This window comes from Penicillium digitatum, chromosome 1 (genome assembly GCF_016767815.1).
Source record: "Penicillium digitatum chromosome 1, complete sequence".
Classification (NCBI taxonomy): domain Eukaryota; kingdom Fungi; phylum Ascomycota; class Eurotiomycetes; order Eurotiales; family Aspergillaceae; genus Penicillium; species Penicillium digitatum.
In genome coordinates, this window is record NC_089384.1 from 5,173,680 (window position 1) to 5,188,538 (window position 14,859).

The window sequence follows — 14,859 nt, forward strand, 5'->3', positions numbered from 1 at the left end:
ATACTAGATCTTAGTGTGTCTGAATGTCATCAGGCCCGCAGTACAGTCGGACCCGAACGGAACCCACTTTGTCTCTTCTAGACGAAACCGTTAAGGCCGTAGCGGCGTTCCTTAGCCAGTGAGCGAGAGTGAAATGTAAACGCCGGCAGACCCGGTTTTTTTTGGGGGGGCTTCTTTGGCACGGGCAATGGTTCGCGCAATTGACATGTGTTTTGGTCTTTTTTTTTTATTCCCCGGCATGTCAAAAGCGCCATCTGATCGTACACTAGGATGATATAGATGAAGCGAGGGCTGAACCCCAGCCTGTTAAAGTTGGGCTGACAGTATTCTGTTACGTTTCCAAACCGCTTGTTTCAACTTCCGGGGTCTGACAGCACGGCAATGATGGATCGTGCCGCTTACGCGTGTTTCGTTTCCAATTTCTTTTTTTTCCCTTAGCTTGGAGAATGGGTCAGCCCACATCTGCCAAGGTGGTCACTCCACTTCCAAGGTTTGGAGAGTGACGGAGGAAACTATCTTACTCTGTGGTCTGATTCGACCACGAGCACTTTCCTTACTCAGTAAAAATGGACGCGTGAGGGAAGATCTCGGCTTGATATTACTGGGTTCGCCATCAGACCGGGAAAAATCGCTTTTTGAGGTAAGAGTCATCGGGCGTCTGGTTGCAGGATTGCCCAAAGCGGATCCGCAATAAGACGTATTTTACGGTTCGGTGGCTTTTAATATGATCGAGTTGCGTACAATCTCGAAGAACGGTAAACCGGAGTAATCTGAACGGGTATCGCGCATCGATGGTATAAATACTCGATCTGCCACGGGTTTGCCACGAGGTTCCCCAGACTTCTCCTTTTTATAATCGATCTTCAGTCTCTTTTCCATCACCTTTTTTTTTTTCTTCCTCCTCCTCTCCTCAACTCCTTCAGATAACACCCCAGCTCTTTGCCAGGGCGATTTTTATAAAAGACATCACCTCCGGCAGCATGGAGTACAGTGCAAGAGCGGCTCCTGAGCCGACACATGTCGACCGCAAGCTACTTTATACAAGCCTGGAAGAGCGAATCAAGTACCTCCATAGCTTCCTCGACTTCAATTCTAGTAAGTTCTTTCACCATCAACCGATCTTAAGAGTAAGCCACAGCCACTAACATTTTCCTAGGCGATGTTGAAGCGTTAGTGTCCGGCAACAAATACATTAAGCAATTGATCCCGGCCGTGGTCAACCTGGTATATAAAAAGCTTCTCCAATACGACATCACATCTCGGGCCTTCCACACACGCACAACCGTCGACGAGACCGAGCCCGAGGAAGATTATCTCCATGAAGAGACCCCTAAAATCAAACGACGCAAGATGTTCCTGCGGTGGTACCTGACGCGGCTATGTCAGGACCCGACCACCATGGACTTTTGGCGGTACCTGAACAAGGTTGGGTAAGTTCACACCCGACATCCCCACTTTCCCGTCCCCAGATGCCCCGTCCCCCCGGCAATGCTCGGTGTTTGTGCAACGCGCTAACGTGGGGTTTGGTGACACAGCCTGATGCACAGCGGAACAGTACGCATGTCGCCATTGAACATCGAGTACATCCATCTCGGCGTATGTCTGGGGTATATCCAAGACATCTGGATCGAAGCGATGCTGTCGCACCCGCACCTGTCGCTGCGACGCAAGATCGCACTCGTGCGCGCCGTCAACAAGATCCTGTGGATTCAGAATGATCTCTTCGCTCGGTACCATTCGAGCGACGGCGAAGAGTTCGCGGATGAGATGTCTGAGTTCAACTATGGCGAGGATCAGGAGGGTTACCTCGGCGACAAGCGCATCCTGGGCAGCAGCTCCGGTAGCTCGACCGAGGATGATAGGTCCAGTATTTCGAGTGGTGTTGCGCCTTCAATACGCAGTACAGCTCCTTCGATAAATAGCATGGCACCCTCGTTAAATAGCATGGCGCCGTCGACGATAGGAAATGCGTCAACGACATCCAAGGTGTCGGCGTGTCCATTCGCGGAATTGAGCAAAAACGCCTCTTCAACCGAGACAAAGATTTGGGCCAATTGAGGGGATCTCTGGGTTATTTTGCGGGTCATGAATTGCATCGTTCAGGCGCTTAGGGTATCTGGGGTAATGAGTGATATGGCTGGACTTGGAGGTCTGGGGCTTTGGAAATACATTTGATCAGCGTAGACGGGGGTTTTAAATTAATCCAAAACGATCTTGAAGAAATTTTATTTTAAGTCCCTGGGCATCTTCATCTAATCCATGTCGTTGATCTCGTTGATCTCGTTCATGCTCATTCATCTCGGAAACGCATCCGGCTTTGTCATCTTTTCCTCTCCACATAGCTCCCGAGGTCGGCTCTTGTTCAAGGCAGTTGAAGAGCCTTTTTAGCTTTCTACATCCGCAGACAGTCCGGAGATAATTCATTACTCCGTTGAATAGCGACCCCAGACCCCGGAAATAACTAACCGATCTACGGTTTCAATAACGCAGTCGGATATCAAAGTCTACCCCTTTGTGTTCCCGCCACCCCCGCCTCTCTCTTTGGTGAAAATCATAGCTCCTATTAAAGCAACTGAACTCCTCCATTCGAATAGGCCGGTCCCTTTCTGTATAAAATAAAAAAACACAAATCACAAAACAGAGAGATCTTCCCGTATTTTTCCCTTCAATTTCACCAGACACCCACAATGGCATCATCCAACAAAGCGGTAACCCCGCTTATCATCGATAATGAGTCCGTTGAGACCGATGTCAGATTTGAAGTCCATGCTCCCGCCACCGGCGAGCTGAGTGGCTATTGTGCCGGTGTGTCGGTCGCCGATGCCAACCGCGCAGTCGACAGTGCCCAGGCTGCCTTTCTCGCATGGAGGAAGACCAAGGCACACGAGCGCCGCGACATCCTGTTGAAGGCCGCCGACATTATGGCCTCGCGCAAAGAGGAATTGATACAGTACCAGCGCGAGGAGACCGGTGCCGGTCGACCCTTTTCGGAATTCACTTTCAACCAGGGTGTGCTCTTTATCAAAGAGTTCGCGGGTCGGATATCCACGATCGAGGGTGTCGTGCCCCATGTGAGCGGGGAGGGGGAGGAAGCGATCGTATACAAGGAGCCGTATGGAGTAATTCTGTCAATCGCGCCATGGTAAGCTTCGTAAATCCGATCTGTGACACATGCGAAAATTCATCGGCTGGCCTGGGACTCGTGTTAATTGAATTGCAGGAACGCTCCTTTCATTCTGGGTACGCGCGCCGTAGCGCTCCCACTCGCAGCCGGAAACACCGTCGTTCTCAAGGGCTCCGAGCTCTCACCCAAGTGTTTCTGGGCCCTGGGCGATATCTTCCGCCAGGCTGGTCTTCCTGCCGGATGTCTGAACGTCATCTTCCACCAGCCCTCCGACGCCCCGGCCGTCACCACTGCGCTGATTGCTCACCAGGCTGTGCGCAAGGTCAACTTCACCGGGAGCACACTGGTCGGCTCGATCATTGCTTCCACCGCAGGTAAATACATCAAGCCTGTGCTGCTCGAGCTGGGTGGGAAGGCGTCGGCGGTTGTTTTGGACGACGCGAATTTGGACAAGGCTGCCATGAACTGTGCCATTGGATCGTTCATGCACGTATGTAGTTTTGGTTCGATCGAGACAAGGGAAATCACATACTGACAAACACTATACAGTCCGGTCAAATCTGCATGTCGACCGAGCGGATTATCGTGCTACGGTCCATTGCAGATGAGTTCCGACAGAAACTTGCTGCGACGACGGAGAAGTTGTTTGGCAAGGATGCGCCCGCGCTAGTACTAGTGAACACCGCAGCCGTCGCTAAGAACAAGAGGCTTGTGGCAGACGCCGTGTCTCGCGGAGCTTCGCTTCTTTTCGGCGACGCCAATGCAAGCGAGTCCGTTGGAGCGGGCATGCGACCGATCGTCGTCGACGGTGTCACCAAGGAGATGGAGATGTACGCTACCGAGTCGTTTGGTCCGACCGTGTCTCTCATGGTTGTGGACACTGAAGATGAGGCAATCGCACTAGCAAATGACACCGAATACGGTCTGACAGCAGCTCTGTATACCAACAATCTGTTCCGGGGGCTGCGGGTGGCTAAGCAAATTGACTCAGGGTGAGTTTTTGCGTTCCGAAAATAGAACACATCATTTTGTGGAGATTGGATTGAGGTTAACTTTGTATTTTAAATTTTTTTTTTCCCAGGGCCGTCCATATCAATTCTCTGACTGTACACGACGAGTCTGCCCTCCCTCACGGAGGATGGAAGAGTAGTGGCTTTGGTCGCTTCGGAGGGAGTTCTGGATACGATGAGTTCCTCCAGACTAAAACCATTACATGGCAGGAGTAGAGGTTAGACTCACAGGTATAGGCTTCACGACAGTACGGACTACATGGTAGATCTGTTTTGATTTGGCCCCCGTTTGGAGTCCGTTTGACCCCTGGCTGGATTGGACCACGGGCGACTGTTTCCCTAGTTGGGACTTGAGGCTTGTTCTGGGCTTGGAGCCTATTTGGGGCTTAGTTGGCTTTGATCCGAACCGTGCAGTCAGTGCAGCCAATAACGATGCCTCATGACGTCGCCTAGAGGTGCTCCCGAAGGAGGTAGTCCCGATACCCGTCTGATACGGTGCAGGCGAGTTGAATGACTCGCAATGGCTCTGTGTGATGGGATTTAGATATGATGCATCGGGTTCACGGCATAGGTATACAATTGTGCGTCACGTTCTGGAACTTGTCTCTTTTTCGTTTCTTTTTCGTTTCCGATTGTGGTTCGGAGCCTCTGTGTCACTCCATGAGGCTGAAGGTCATGTGATCTGTATTCTTTTTCCTACCGAAATTCCAATTCACTCGATTTGGAGAATAAACCAAAAGGGCTTGAGCCTATGAATAGACCTGTGGCGGAATTCCAGGCTTTGGACCCAGTAAAAGCAAGATTTGACCGATAGCCACGGGCGGGCATACGTCCCACTTGAAATTCAGGCACAGGAACGTAACAAATCACAGGAATTTACCGGGTGAGACAAAATCCATGTTTACTTTTTAATTTTTTTACCTGTCGGACTCCCAGGAGATGCCCACAAGGCCCCCCTGAAGATCACTATTTATACGGAAGTCCAGATGTTTTTCTGCCCTCTTCTGTGAACACTAGTATTACGCTAGGCCAAAAGTGGTAAGGGTGGTATCAACTAGTTGTTTCTGCATTGCAGTCATTCACACTCTGTACTCCATACAGACAATCTTTCCCATACGGAGTACTCCCGTAGACATACCCCTAATGAACCGGTGGGATCGGCGATTGGATTTGATAAGGCACGGGCCTATCTGTGTGGAGTGTTGCTATTGTCGTGATGATCGTGAATCTCAGTGAAGATCAGGACCTGACCCCTCGGGACCTGCAGGTTAGGGTTGAACTCCTGTTTCCTCCCGTGGAGGCGACACATGGTACCTGCAAGGCACAGCGCCCTGTGTGTGGCTGCGCTGAGGGGTTTGTTACAATACTTGTACGACACCCGTCATAGGGCCTGGGCTTACACAATGTCGTAATGGAGTGCAATTTCCCGCGATCCTTTTGATTATTCCTTTTCCTGAACACGAGTGGCGTAAAGGAGGGATAAAAAGGGATGCCTTGACATACATCAGAATTGCTCCGTACAGCTACGCATTTCTGTAGGAGTTTCACTTATGGAACACCTGTACAGCGTACTCCGTCTCATTGAGATATTCCTACCTCGGTGATCATAGGGAATCCTCGGATCATGTTCTCACTTAAGAGTTCCACTCAGAAGGCTTGAAAGTCCAAACCAAAGATGCTCCGTACTTTCTATGCCGTAATCCCTAGTCTCTCCTACATTGCTTTCAGTCTTCTCTCCTTTGGTCCCAGTTGCCGTTTTATGTTAATCTTCCCATGTCGGGAGGTTTTCACTATACATGAAGGATCAACCGCAGGAATCAAATTAACCGGGGTGTCCACCAATCAGAAACGGTACCTGTGATTATTAATTGACCTCGAACAACACTGGTCCGTCTGGTGCGGCCTTTGTCCTTTTAAAATTGTCGGTTCCCATTTGGTCCCCCTGTTCGGTTTCAAAGACAGCAGAAAAAGGCGGAAACAAGGCTTGGGGTGTAAAATTGACTTTTCCCTGTATCCCCAGGGATGCACAGCCTGGCGGTAGTTTACAATCACATCTCACCTGGTGGGCAGACTGTAAAGATTGAAAAGGATGGATGCCCTCCATTCCGTCCTCCGTACTCCATACAGAGGACTACAATAATAATAGTATAGAGAGGTATTGTGAGTAAAACATGGAGCAGTTACAAGGAATAACCAGGGAAGTTAAAGCCACAGGAGTAAAAGGTAAAATGTAGCCGAAATGAGCAAGAAGATTCGGTTTGGTCTTTTTGGTTTGGGAGGATCGTCGACCCACGTGAGATGTCCTTGAAATGGAGTTCGTCTCCCCTCCATCTTCCTTTTTTATTCCTCTCTTTTTCCTACCACTCTTCACAATCCTTTTTTTCGTTATTTTAACGATAGTCACTCTTTTATTCCCACTTCAGTCACTCTTTGTCAATCTTGACACTACATCATGCGTTTCGCCGTCGCCACCGCTTTCTCCGCCCTCGTGGCTCTGGGTGCTGCCTACACTGCTCCTGACTACTCCAAGAACCCTGCCGGCAATCCCATCATCTATCCTGGCCTGAACGACATCGTGCCCGAGGGCAAGACCTACACCATCAAGTGGACCCCCACCACTACTGGCCCCGTCTCTTTGGTTCTCCTGCGTGGTCCTTCCAACAACGTCGTTCCCCTCAAGACTCTCGCCGAGTCCATCCCCAACAGTGGCGAGTTCCAGTGGACCCCTGGCTCTGACCTTGTGCCCGACGTTACCCACTACGGTCTCCTGCTCGTTGTCGAGGGTACCGGCCAGTACCAGTACTCCACCCAGTTCGGTCTCTCTGCCGCCGCCGGCGCTGTTTCCAGCTCCAGCTCCTCTTCCGTCGAAGCCACCGAGACTGAGACCAGCGCTGCCGCTTCCACCCCGGCTGCCTCCGCTCCTGCCTCGTCGACCACTGTCCTCGAGAGCACCGTGATCACCACCACTATCTGCCCCGAGACCGAGACTGCCGCTGCTGCGACCACCCCTGCCCCCAAGGTCATCCCTACCGGTGTTTCCCCCGTTAGCCCCTCTTCCAGCACCCCCTTGGCCTCCGTTCGTCTCATCACCAGCGCCACCCCCTCTGGTACCGCCTCTGCTTCTCCTTTGAACTCGCCCCCCGCCTTCAACAGTGCTGGCCGCAACGCTGTTAGCTTCGGTGCCGTCATGGCCGGTGTCCTCGCCGCTTTCGCCCTCTAAGCGCGTTCTCTTCCAAGTGGGCCCGTGTGCCGATGGCCCTTTTTGTTTCTTTCTACTGCAAGCACGGAAATAATCTGTTGTTATTTTCTTGAGGCTTAATTTATAGATATCTTGATATGGGGTTTCTGGATTCTGTCTTTTGGCCGGGTTTCCTCTCATACCACGTTTTCTTCTTGTCTGCTATTTTTTTTTCGCATCTCTCTTGCCTATGGTTGCGTAATGTGAAGTTTATGTCCTTACGCTTCTTCCTCTCTGTAGTCTTCTTGTCTCTAAATAGATCCAAGGGCATAGGTTGAGTTTTGACCGTATAGAATGGTCGGTATCTAGCCTGAATCTACGCGTGGAAAGATAGCGGGATTAAAAGTCTCGGTCAAGATCGAGAGTTTGCTCCAAAGTTGTCTTTCGTTTCATAGAGACACAGAATCTGTCAAAATAGGGGCGAAGAGAGGTCTGGCAAACACTGCCTAAGCAGAGAGAGCAGTTGCCCAGATAAGCAAACGCCTCGGTCGTAGCACAGCCTACAAGTAGCAACCAGCTTAAATGCACACGCATGGCACTTGAAGATGCGATGTGATCTACATTTGTTTGTGTCGCAGACTAGAGCAACTCAGGATGGGCCAAGAACGCCTTTTCTCCTGGCTTGTTTTCACTGTCCTTTTTCTTCTCCTGTCGTTTTTGAACCATGTCCTCACCCCCATTCTAGCCCTCTTAGTATTCACAGCCCTCAATTCCATAGACGAGCTGGTAGGTCGACTCCGCCTGTTCATGCAGTTCTAATTCTGTATTATGGGGCCATAACGTCCCTAGTTCCAAGCACCACTTTGGTCGTCCGCTATCGGATTGAACATGACTATCAGCACGTGAGTTGGAATATCCGACCACCGGGTCCACACTTCGACTCCCATCACGCTCCCCAAAGGCACCAATTGCATCGTCGAGTTGTTCGAAGATATTCGCCGATGGGCATTCAGACGGTTCGGCGGATGCGTGGACCGATCGCTCGTTTATCCGACCATGGTTTACACTGGCCGGTTGCAGACTAGAAATGGAATCCCCCCCTCTCAGACATCTCCCTGGGAAGATTGGGGTTTTGTTTCATCAAACCGTACATCAACTTCTCCCCGTCAACGGAGTGTTCGCGGAACAATGCGTGCCCAGGTCATCTCTGATCTGGTAGCACGGAATGCAGTCCGATAATCGCCACGGCCAGGACGGCCGTGGCAGGACGGAGATCTTGGCGGCTTCTGTGGCCAAGTCCACTTCTATGCCATTGCTTCCTGAGCGATGACGCTTGGATTTGGATGTATGTGTCGGTGTTCTGTCTCGAATTCATCACGAAGCTGATCATAGAGTCCAAATTCGTCTCGAGCTGCCATGGAGCATGTCCTGTCTTCTCCAGATAGCTCACCTTCGCACGCCCAACTAAATGTTCTTCGCAATTCTTTCCCCGATGAGAACCCGGCTTTGATAGCAGTTTCCTGCTCAATGGATGCACTGCCAGCCAATATGACCGCTTGGTGAAGAAGCGGGCTCGGGAATTGGGATTCATCCGTGTTCATGACATTTTAATTTAAAAAAAAAAACCATTGCAGGTCAATTACAGTCCAGAGAGTAAGCTCCGAGCAACTTATTTCGAAAATGGTTAGGAACTATCCCGAGAGCTCCTTTCAACTGTAGATATTCTTTACTGTCATGAGGGAGATTCGGAAGCCGAGCTTCGAGAGTTCGCTGCAGTTCAAATGGCTGATTACATTCCCCTTGAACAAAAACCTGCTGTCTGCAGCGAGAGCCGCGCACTTGTTAGAGTAAGATAGCTATGTAAGGGACTTGTGTATGGGGCGCATTTTGCGTCCACTTCATGTATGATTGATCGGACATCGGCCGGCTCCCCGATGCGATCAACTGTACCAAGGGGATCTAACAGTGTCAGTGGCCATGTGGAGAGGGGGGGGGGGTACATGCTTGCCGCAGGTGTCTTACCTAGAATACCCCTGCCTCTTTCCAACCGATCTACATCCTCAGCATTAGAGAAGGCCGTCAGAAGACCGCGAAGAGAAGGCGACAGATCCATCGGTACATAATCCGATCGCCGTTTTCTGCTAAATAGACTAGCGCTGGTGTAACCTCGATATGCAATTCCTCGCTCGAAGCTCAGGGGAAAGATTTACCTTGATTCTTGGTGACAGAGTGAGAAGAACCTGGTTGAATGTGACTACCACGTGAGATCAGTTTCGCACTGAAGCTTTGATCGTCTGCACTTAATGCACTCTTGTGATGGTCGTTGAGTTATTTGTTTCGGGGGGGGGGGGGGGGGGGGGTTTCTGGTGTCTTTGCCCGACTACGTTGTATGTTGTAATGTGTTGGAGGATTGCCCCTACAGTGAACGGGATACGAGGATCCGTAGCATCCGCGGGGAAACTCGGGGCCCCGCATGTTCGAGACCGGGGGGAATCTTGTTGGTGATGATAGGTTCGTCGTTGTCTTCAAATCCACATCTGGACTCTGGGCCGCTGGGAAATTGCAGGGAGTGGACGGCCGTCTTCCACCGGAACTTCAGGAACCAACTACGTTTGTTCGACAAATTGAATCTTGCCTCCTCTGTACCCCCAGAAACGACTTCAATCTTGCACCATGAACAGTTTCAAAGCGACGGTGTATTCCGATGGCTATTTTTTTCAAGCACCCTATCTACCAGGGCAACAGACCATCCTTGTTAATAAATCCACCAGCCTCCCCATCCCTCTCCCCAAGCACAATCCTTAAAATCCCTCTACCAGACTCCAACGGATCCCCAGCTTTCCCCTGCGCACTCACCGCAGCCTCCTCCTCACCCCTCAAATTCGACCTCACCAGACCGGGACAGAATGCGAAAACCCGCACACCCCGACTCTGCAGTCGCTTATGCATCTGAGCAGTGATCATATTCAGCGCTGCTTTGCTCGCACGGTATTCGTCCCAAGGCGCAGCATAAATCTCGCTGCTGGGGTCAGTTGCCCGTTGCATTGAGCCCAGACCACTGGAGACGTGGATCAGATAGGGGGATTCTGATTTGAGCAGGAGGGGAATAAAAGCCTCGGAGACCAGTGTGGCACCAATCACGTTCGTTGAGAAGATCTGATTCAGTTTAGTGCGGCCGCTACTGTTAGGTGCAGCAGAGGCGGCGTTGTTGACTAGGACGTCGAGTCGGTTGAATTGGTCGGCGACGGTGGAGACTGCTTGGGTTATGGATGTGTCGTCTTCGACGTCTAGCTGGAGGAGGGAGAGGGTTCCCTTGAGATTTTTGCTTTGGAGTTCGAATAGGGCTTGTTCACCCTTTTTGAGGTTCCGACAGGCCATAACAACATGGTGGTTGGGGTGTGAGGCTAGGATTTGGGCGGTTGCATAGCCGACTCCTGAATTCGCACCTGGATAAGGTTAGTTTCTGGGACTTGGCGTTCTAGTTGATAGCCTGCCTGTGATGAGAATGATGGTGGGTTGCGACATGTTGTCGTCGTGGCTTGGTCGGTCTATGGGACGGTAGTCGTCCTCACCAAGACACATGTCTACCACTTCACCATGGGTATCATCGACTACTTATATCGTTGTGCCTACTCAATGAGATCTGAACCTCCATGTCGGGTATCGGATATAAACCCTCTATCACCGTGAGGCTCTCGGTGTTAAGCCGGAGATCACGAAGGACTGCACCCCTGCCACGACAGCTCGGCCGAGGACGACGCCCCCGCAGATGCACATACTTGCTTTTTTTTTTGGCTAGTAATACCAATACAAGTCGTCATTAGTCATCCATAAGTAGTATGCAGTCGCTTCTTCTATACTCAATTTGTTGTAGTTGAAAAAAGAATCCCTTATTTATTACCAGTGGCGTGCATACCTTAGCGTAGTTCTCACCCAGGCTGTCGTAGCAGGGGAGCTCCTGTGGGGGGGGGGGGGGAGATTATGATGTCATTTGAACTACCCTGTGCCACCGCATCACAGTCTGGGTCTGTCCCGGGTCGACCAATCACTTCCAAGTGCTGTGTAACTCCAAAGTTCCATTGCAGGCTAAGCTTTTTGAGACTTAAGAAGATCCGAGTCTTTTTAATGAATGTCCCGACAGCTTCGGCAATTTAGTTACGAGATGATCTTGAGGTGTTGAGACAGCAAGTGCGTTGGTGCAAACTTTCAGATCGGGGCCTTGAACTTCCAGCGTTTCAAATATTTCTTCCCATTTAAAGATGCGAATGATGATTCAAAACATCGCCAATAGTGGTATCACCGCTGTGCAATCCATACATTTGAAAAGCGAGAAAAAAAAAAAAAAAAAACAAAACCCCCCCCCCCCCCCCCCCCCAGGAGACACAGTGTGGGAAGACGAAGACAGGGGAATACACTGACAGCGAGAAGGAAGGCGTAGATTTTACTTTTGCAGGACCCGACAAGTCTAGGGATAAGAATAAGAACAGGAAGAAATGCAGATAGTGATACACAGCCAGCCTAAAGGAAGAGGCACTTGGGGAGTAGGCCACATCACTAAAGGAGTATAGACCACCTGCGAGCGGCCAGGCCAGGGCCCGCTCGTTCGTCTCTCCCGGTAGCAGTAGCCCACACAAGAGAGAGAAAGGGATGGATTAAGAGTGCTAGGAAAGGGGAGGAAATGACAAGAGAGAACGAAACACCAGTTTCCGGTTGAGTTGGCAGTCGGAAACCTCGGATTAAGGACGTGACCACGATCCCTGCAGGGGAGGCAACGGAACCCCAGCGACCGACGGCGACCCGGGAGGTGGGCCAGCAACCGCCCGTCGGGCAGGCGCAATAGGGGTTGAGGAATAAGGCGGACTTGCAGGCCAAGGAGGTTGGGACTGGACCGAGTCGAGCGTTCTTCCCTGTGGAGGCCCACCCGCTGAGGTTGGCTGTGTGCCTGAAGCGGATCGGGCCGCATCGGCGCCCGACCAAGATGTCGCGGTGCCCAGTTCGGATGTAGGAAGAAGGGCAGGTTGGGTGGAGTGTGGAGAAGCCGGTCTGGGGGGTACGGTGCTCAGGGACATTGTGCGGCCGAGCTGGTCCCGGTAATAGTCGCGTTCGGAGCGGTAGTGGTCTCGTTGTTGGACGAGGGAGAGGATCTCTTCGCTCTGGCGACGGACCGTTTCCACATTGCGCTGAATCTCGTCCTGCTGCGCGGCGAGCCGCTGCTCGAGTTGCATCTCGTTGCGCTTGCGGTTGCGGAACCGTCGTGAGGCGTCGCTGTTGGCTTTCCGCTTTTCCGCTTGGCTGGAAGAGCCGGATCGCATGTCTAGTACGCATGGTATCATTCCCACTGGGAGGGGCGTGCCCTGTGGTGTTCCAGCTCGTGTGGGAACTTCGGGTTGGTGTCTCGGGTCCTTCATTGCGGGGATGGGTCGGGCCAGAGGGTCCATGGTCAGATATAGAGGCGCCGTAGGATATGATGGGGTGCTTTGAGCGAGGGAGACATTCTGCACTGCTGGAGATGCACGGCCATAGGAACTGAAAGCTGAATGAGACGTGCTAGGACTCGTTTCTTGGGATTTCGGGTGGGTGAGAGGTCCAGGGCCGGCACTAGTTCTCCTGGAATGCAGACTCGTTGTAGAATGCAGCGAGGTCAGCGTAGGAGGCTGAGAACCAGTGAGAGGTGCTATTGAGCGTAGGCCCGTCTCGATTGGCAGAGGCGAACTAGTGGCGGGCAGACGTGGGCCCATCAACGGTTCGTGAGGAACTAGCGGTGACTGTGCGACACTTGACTGACCGGAGGCCCTGCCGCCGCCGCCCACAAACCGTGCCGAAGGCGATACTGGATTCATCGAAGGCCGTGAATGAGACCTTGGAGATAGTGGCTGCGACGACAAAGCATATCCTGAGCGGATTGTAGGCGAAGTCCCTTGGGGGCGGGGGGAGGACGATGGACCCAGTAGGCTCAGTGGCTCACGACTGAGGGCAGCTAGATCAGCCGTTGCCTTTGGATGATTCAAGATGGCATGAACCCCAGTGGGACGCGATGAGATGGCTTCCAATGGTGGTTCCACAGGTCCATAGGGATGCCATGACTGGGGTCGGGGTCGTTGAGATGGCCGACGGACAGGATTTCGACTGCTTATGAATGCACGGTCGTTGTCACTCGCACGGTCATCTGATTGAGCCACATCTCTCGACAATGAACCAGCACGTGGAGAATCCTGCGACATAGAGACCAAATCTCCCAGGACGGGACGAGAGGTATGGCATGACCGAAACCCCCCTCTCTCCTCGTCGCTAGGTTGTCGAGGAGTATGAGAGAGGGAGGGTGAAGGCGATGGATACCTATCTGAATAGAGTGACAGATTCGGTGAATGTGAGCCCGAATATGGTGCGTTCAACACACTGATTCCTAAGGCAGCCACGATGAAGAGGATGATCGGGATATATAGAATAAGAAACGCGATTCTCTCGATTGAGAATCGACAAGTGATCAATATAAGGAAGCTAAAGAAGCTAGAAAAAGCTAGGTAGGCTAAGAAAGATGGGGCAGAAAATATTCGAGGCCCTTGGGGGAAAAAAAGCTAGAAAAAGAGATCACAGTGACAAAGTTAAGAAATTGGAAAATGGGGGCACACTTAAGAAGAGAGCCGTTGTAATTAGCAGCGGTGAGAGAATGATCCATCACCTGGTCTGGATGGCTCCAAGACAACTTAGTTGTCTCTCTGTCCGACCCAGTCTGGCGGAAAGTTGGGCATCTCCTATGGAGACACCTGAGTCTAAGTCTAACCCCCCGGAGTATTGGGCTTCTTGAATTGTTTGGGTTAATTTTTTTTTTTAAAATTTTTTTGGATTATTTTTTTTTTAATTTTTTAATTTTTTAATTTTTTTACTTTTCTTTGATTTTTGGTTTGACATTTGGAGTTTCTCATTTTTTAATTGGGGGGGGGGGGGGGATTTTAGATCTTAATTTCGAATGAGGAATTCGAGAAACGATGAAAAAAAAAAAAAAAAGAAAAGAAAAGAAAAGAAACCACCGAAATAGATATCGATATCGAATATATCGACTGTGTCCACTGTGTCAGTACCGGAGTGATATCACCCCCTTGTTATACCTAAGGATGGAGTAGGCAATGACCAAATCCAGCTCTAGAGTCCTATAATCTACGGTAATCACCTACAACAGAAGTACCCGGGGAAAGTGATCGTCATGCACAGCACGAATCATCGGGAGCTGCAAGTGTGCGCCGTCACCATGGTCATGGACAGGGACGGGTGGAGACTAGGTTTTCTTTTTTTTTTTTTTCAGTGTTTTTTCGACATCCCTTTTTGCCGCTTACTGATAACTATTGATCTAGGCGGGGGAGGGGGGGGGGGAGGTTGTTTTCTTTCTCGTAGAGCCAAGTTCGGAAGGTTTAGGGCTTTGGCGTAGGAGGTGGTTTGTGAACGATGGTATGACAAGGTGGAAATCTAGAAAGTTCCCTCTAAAAGAGATGACGCATATCAAATGTGAAAAGTGAAAAGTGAAATGAAAGAGTGCCGAGTGACTCCATTTT

The 14,859-nt window shown here is 51.0% G+C and overlaps 5 protein-coding genes across 5 annotated transcripts; 3 read left to right on the forward strand and 2 right to left on the reverse strand.

Moving 5' to 3' along the window:
- Positions 1-980: 980 nt before the first annotated feature.
- On the forward strand, positions 981-2,058 carry Pdw03_4121 (Globin, structural domain; the record flags this gene model as incomplete). Its single annotated transcript, XM_014675988.1, has 3 exons — positions 981-1,095; positions 1,157-1,430; positions 1,536-2,058. The coding sequence occupies 3 exons, from the start codon at positions 981-983 to the stop codon at positions 2,056-2,058; spliced, it is 912 nt and encodes a 303-aa protein (XP_014531474.1).
- Positions 2,059-2,687: 629 nt separating this feature from the next.
- On the forward strand, positions 2,688-4,350 carry Pdw03_4122 (Vanillin dehydrogenase, putative; the record flags this gene model as incomplete). Its single annotated transcript, XM_014675987.1, has 4 exons — positions 2,688-3,142; positions 3,221-3,614; positions 3,674-4,116; positions 4,206-4,350. 4 exons carry the CDS (start codon positions 2,688-2,690, stop codon positions 4,348-4,350), a joined length of 1,437 nt encoding a protein of 478 aa, XP_014531473.1.
- A 2,236-nt stretch (positions 4,351-6,586) lies between these two features.
- Pdw03_4123 (Cell wall beta-glucan synthesis) lies at positions 6,587-7,354 on the forward strand (the record flags this gene model as incomplete). Its single annotated transcript, XM_014675986.1, has 1 exon — positions 6,587-7,354. One exon carries the CDS (start codon positions 6,587-6,589, stop codon positions 7,352-7,354), a length of 768 nt encoding a protein of 255 aa, XP_014531472.1.
- Positions 7,355-10,042: 2,688 nt separating this feature from the next.
- Pdw03_4124 (Short-chain dehydrogenase/reductase SDR) lies at positions 10,043-10,894 on the reverse strand (the record flags this gene model as incomplete). Its single annotated transcript, XM_014675985.2, has 2 exons — positions 10,043-10,758; positions 10,807-10,894. 2 exons carry the CDS (start codon positions 10,892-10,894, stop codon positions 10,043-10,045), a joined length of 804 nt encoding a protein of 267 aa, XP_014531471.2.
- A 1,154-nt stretch (positions 10,895-12,048) lies between these two features.
- Positions 12,049-13,533, reverse strand: Pdw03_4125 (Basic-leucine zipper (bZIP) transcription factor; the record flags this gene model as incomplete). Its single annotated transcript, XM_014675984.2, has 1 exon — positions 12,049-13,533. The coding sequence occupies one exon, from the start codon at positions 13,531-13,533 to the stop codon at positions 12,049-12,051; it is 1,485 nt and encodes a 494-aa protein (XP_014531470.2).
- Positions 13,534-14,859: the final 1,326 nt, after the last annotated feature.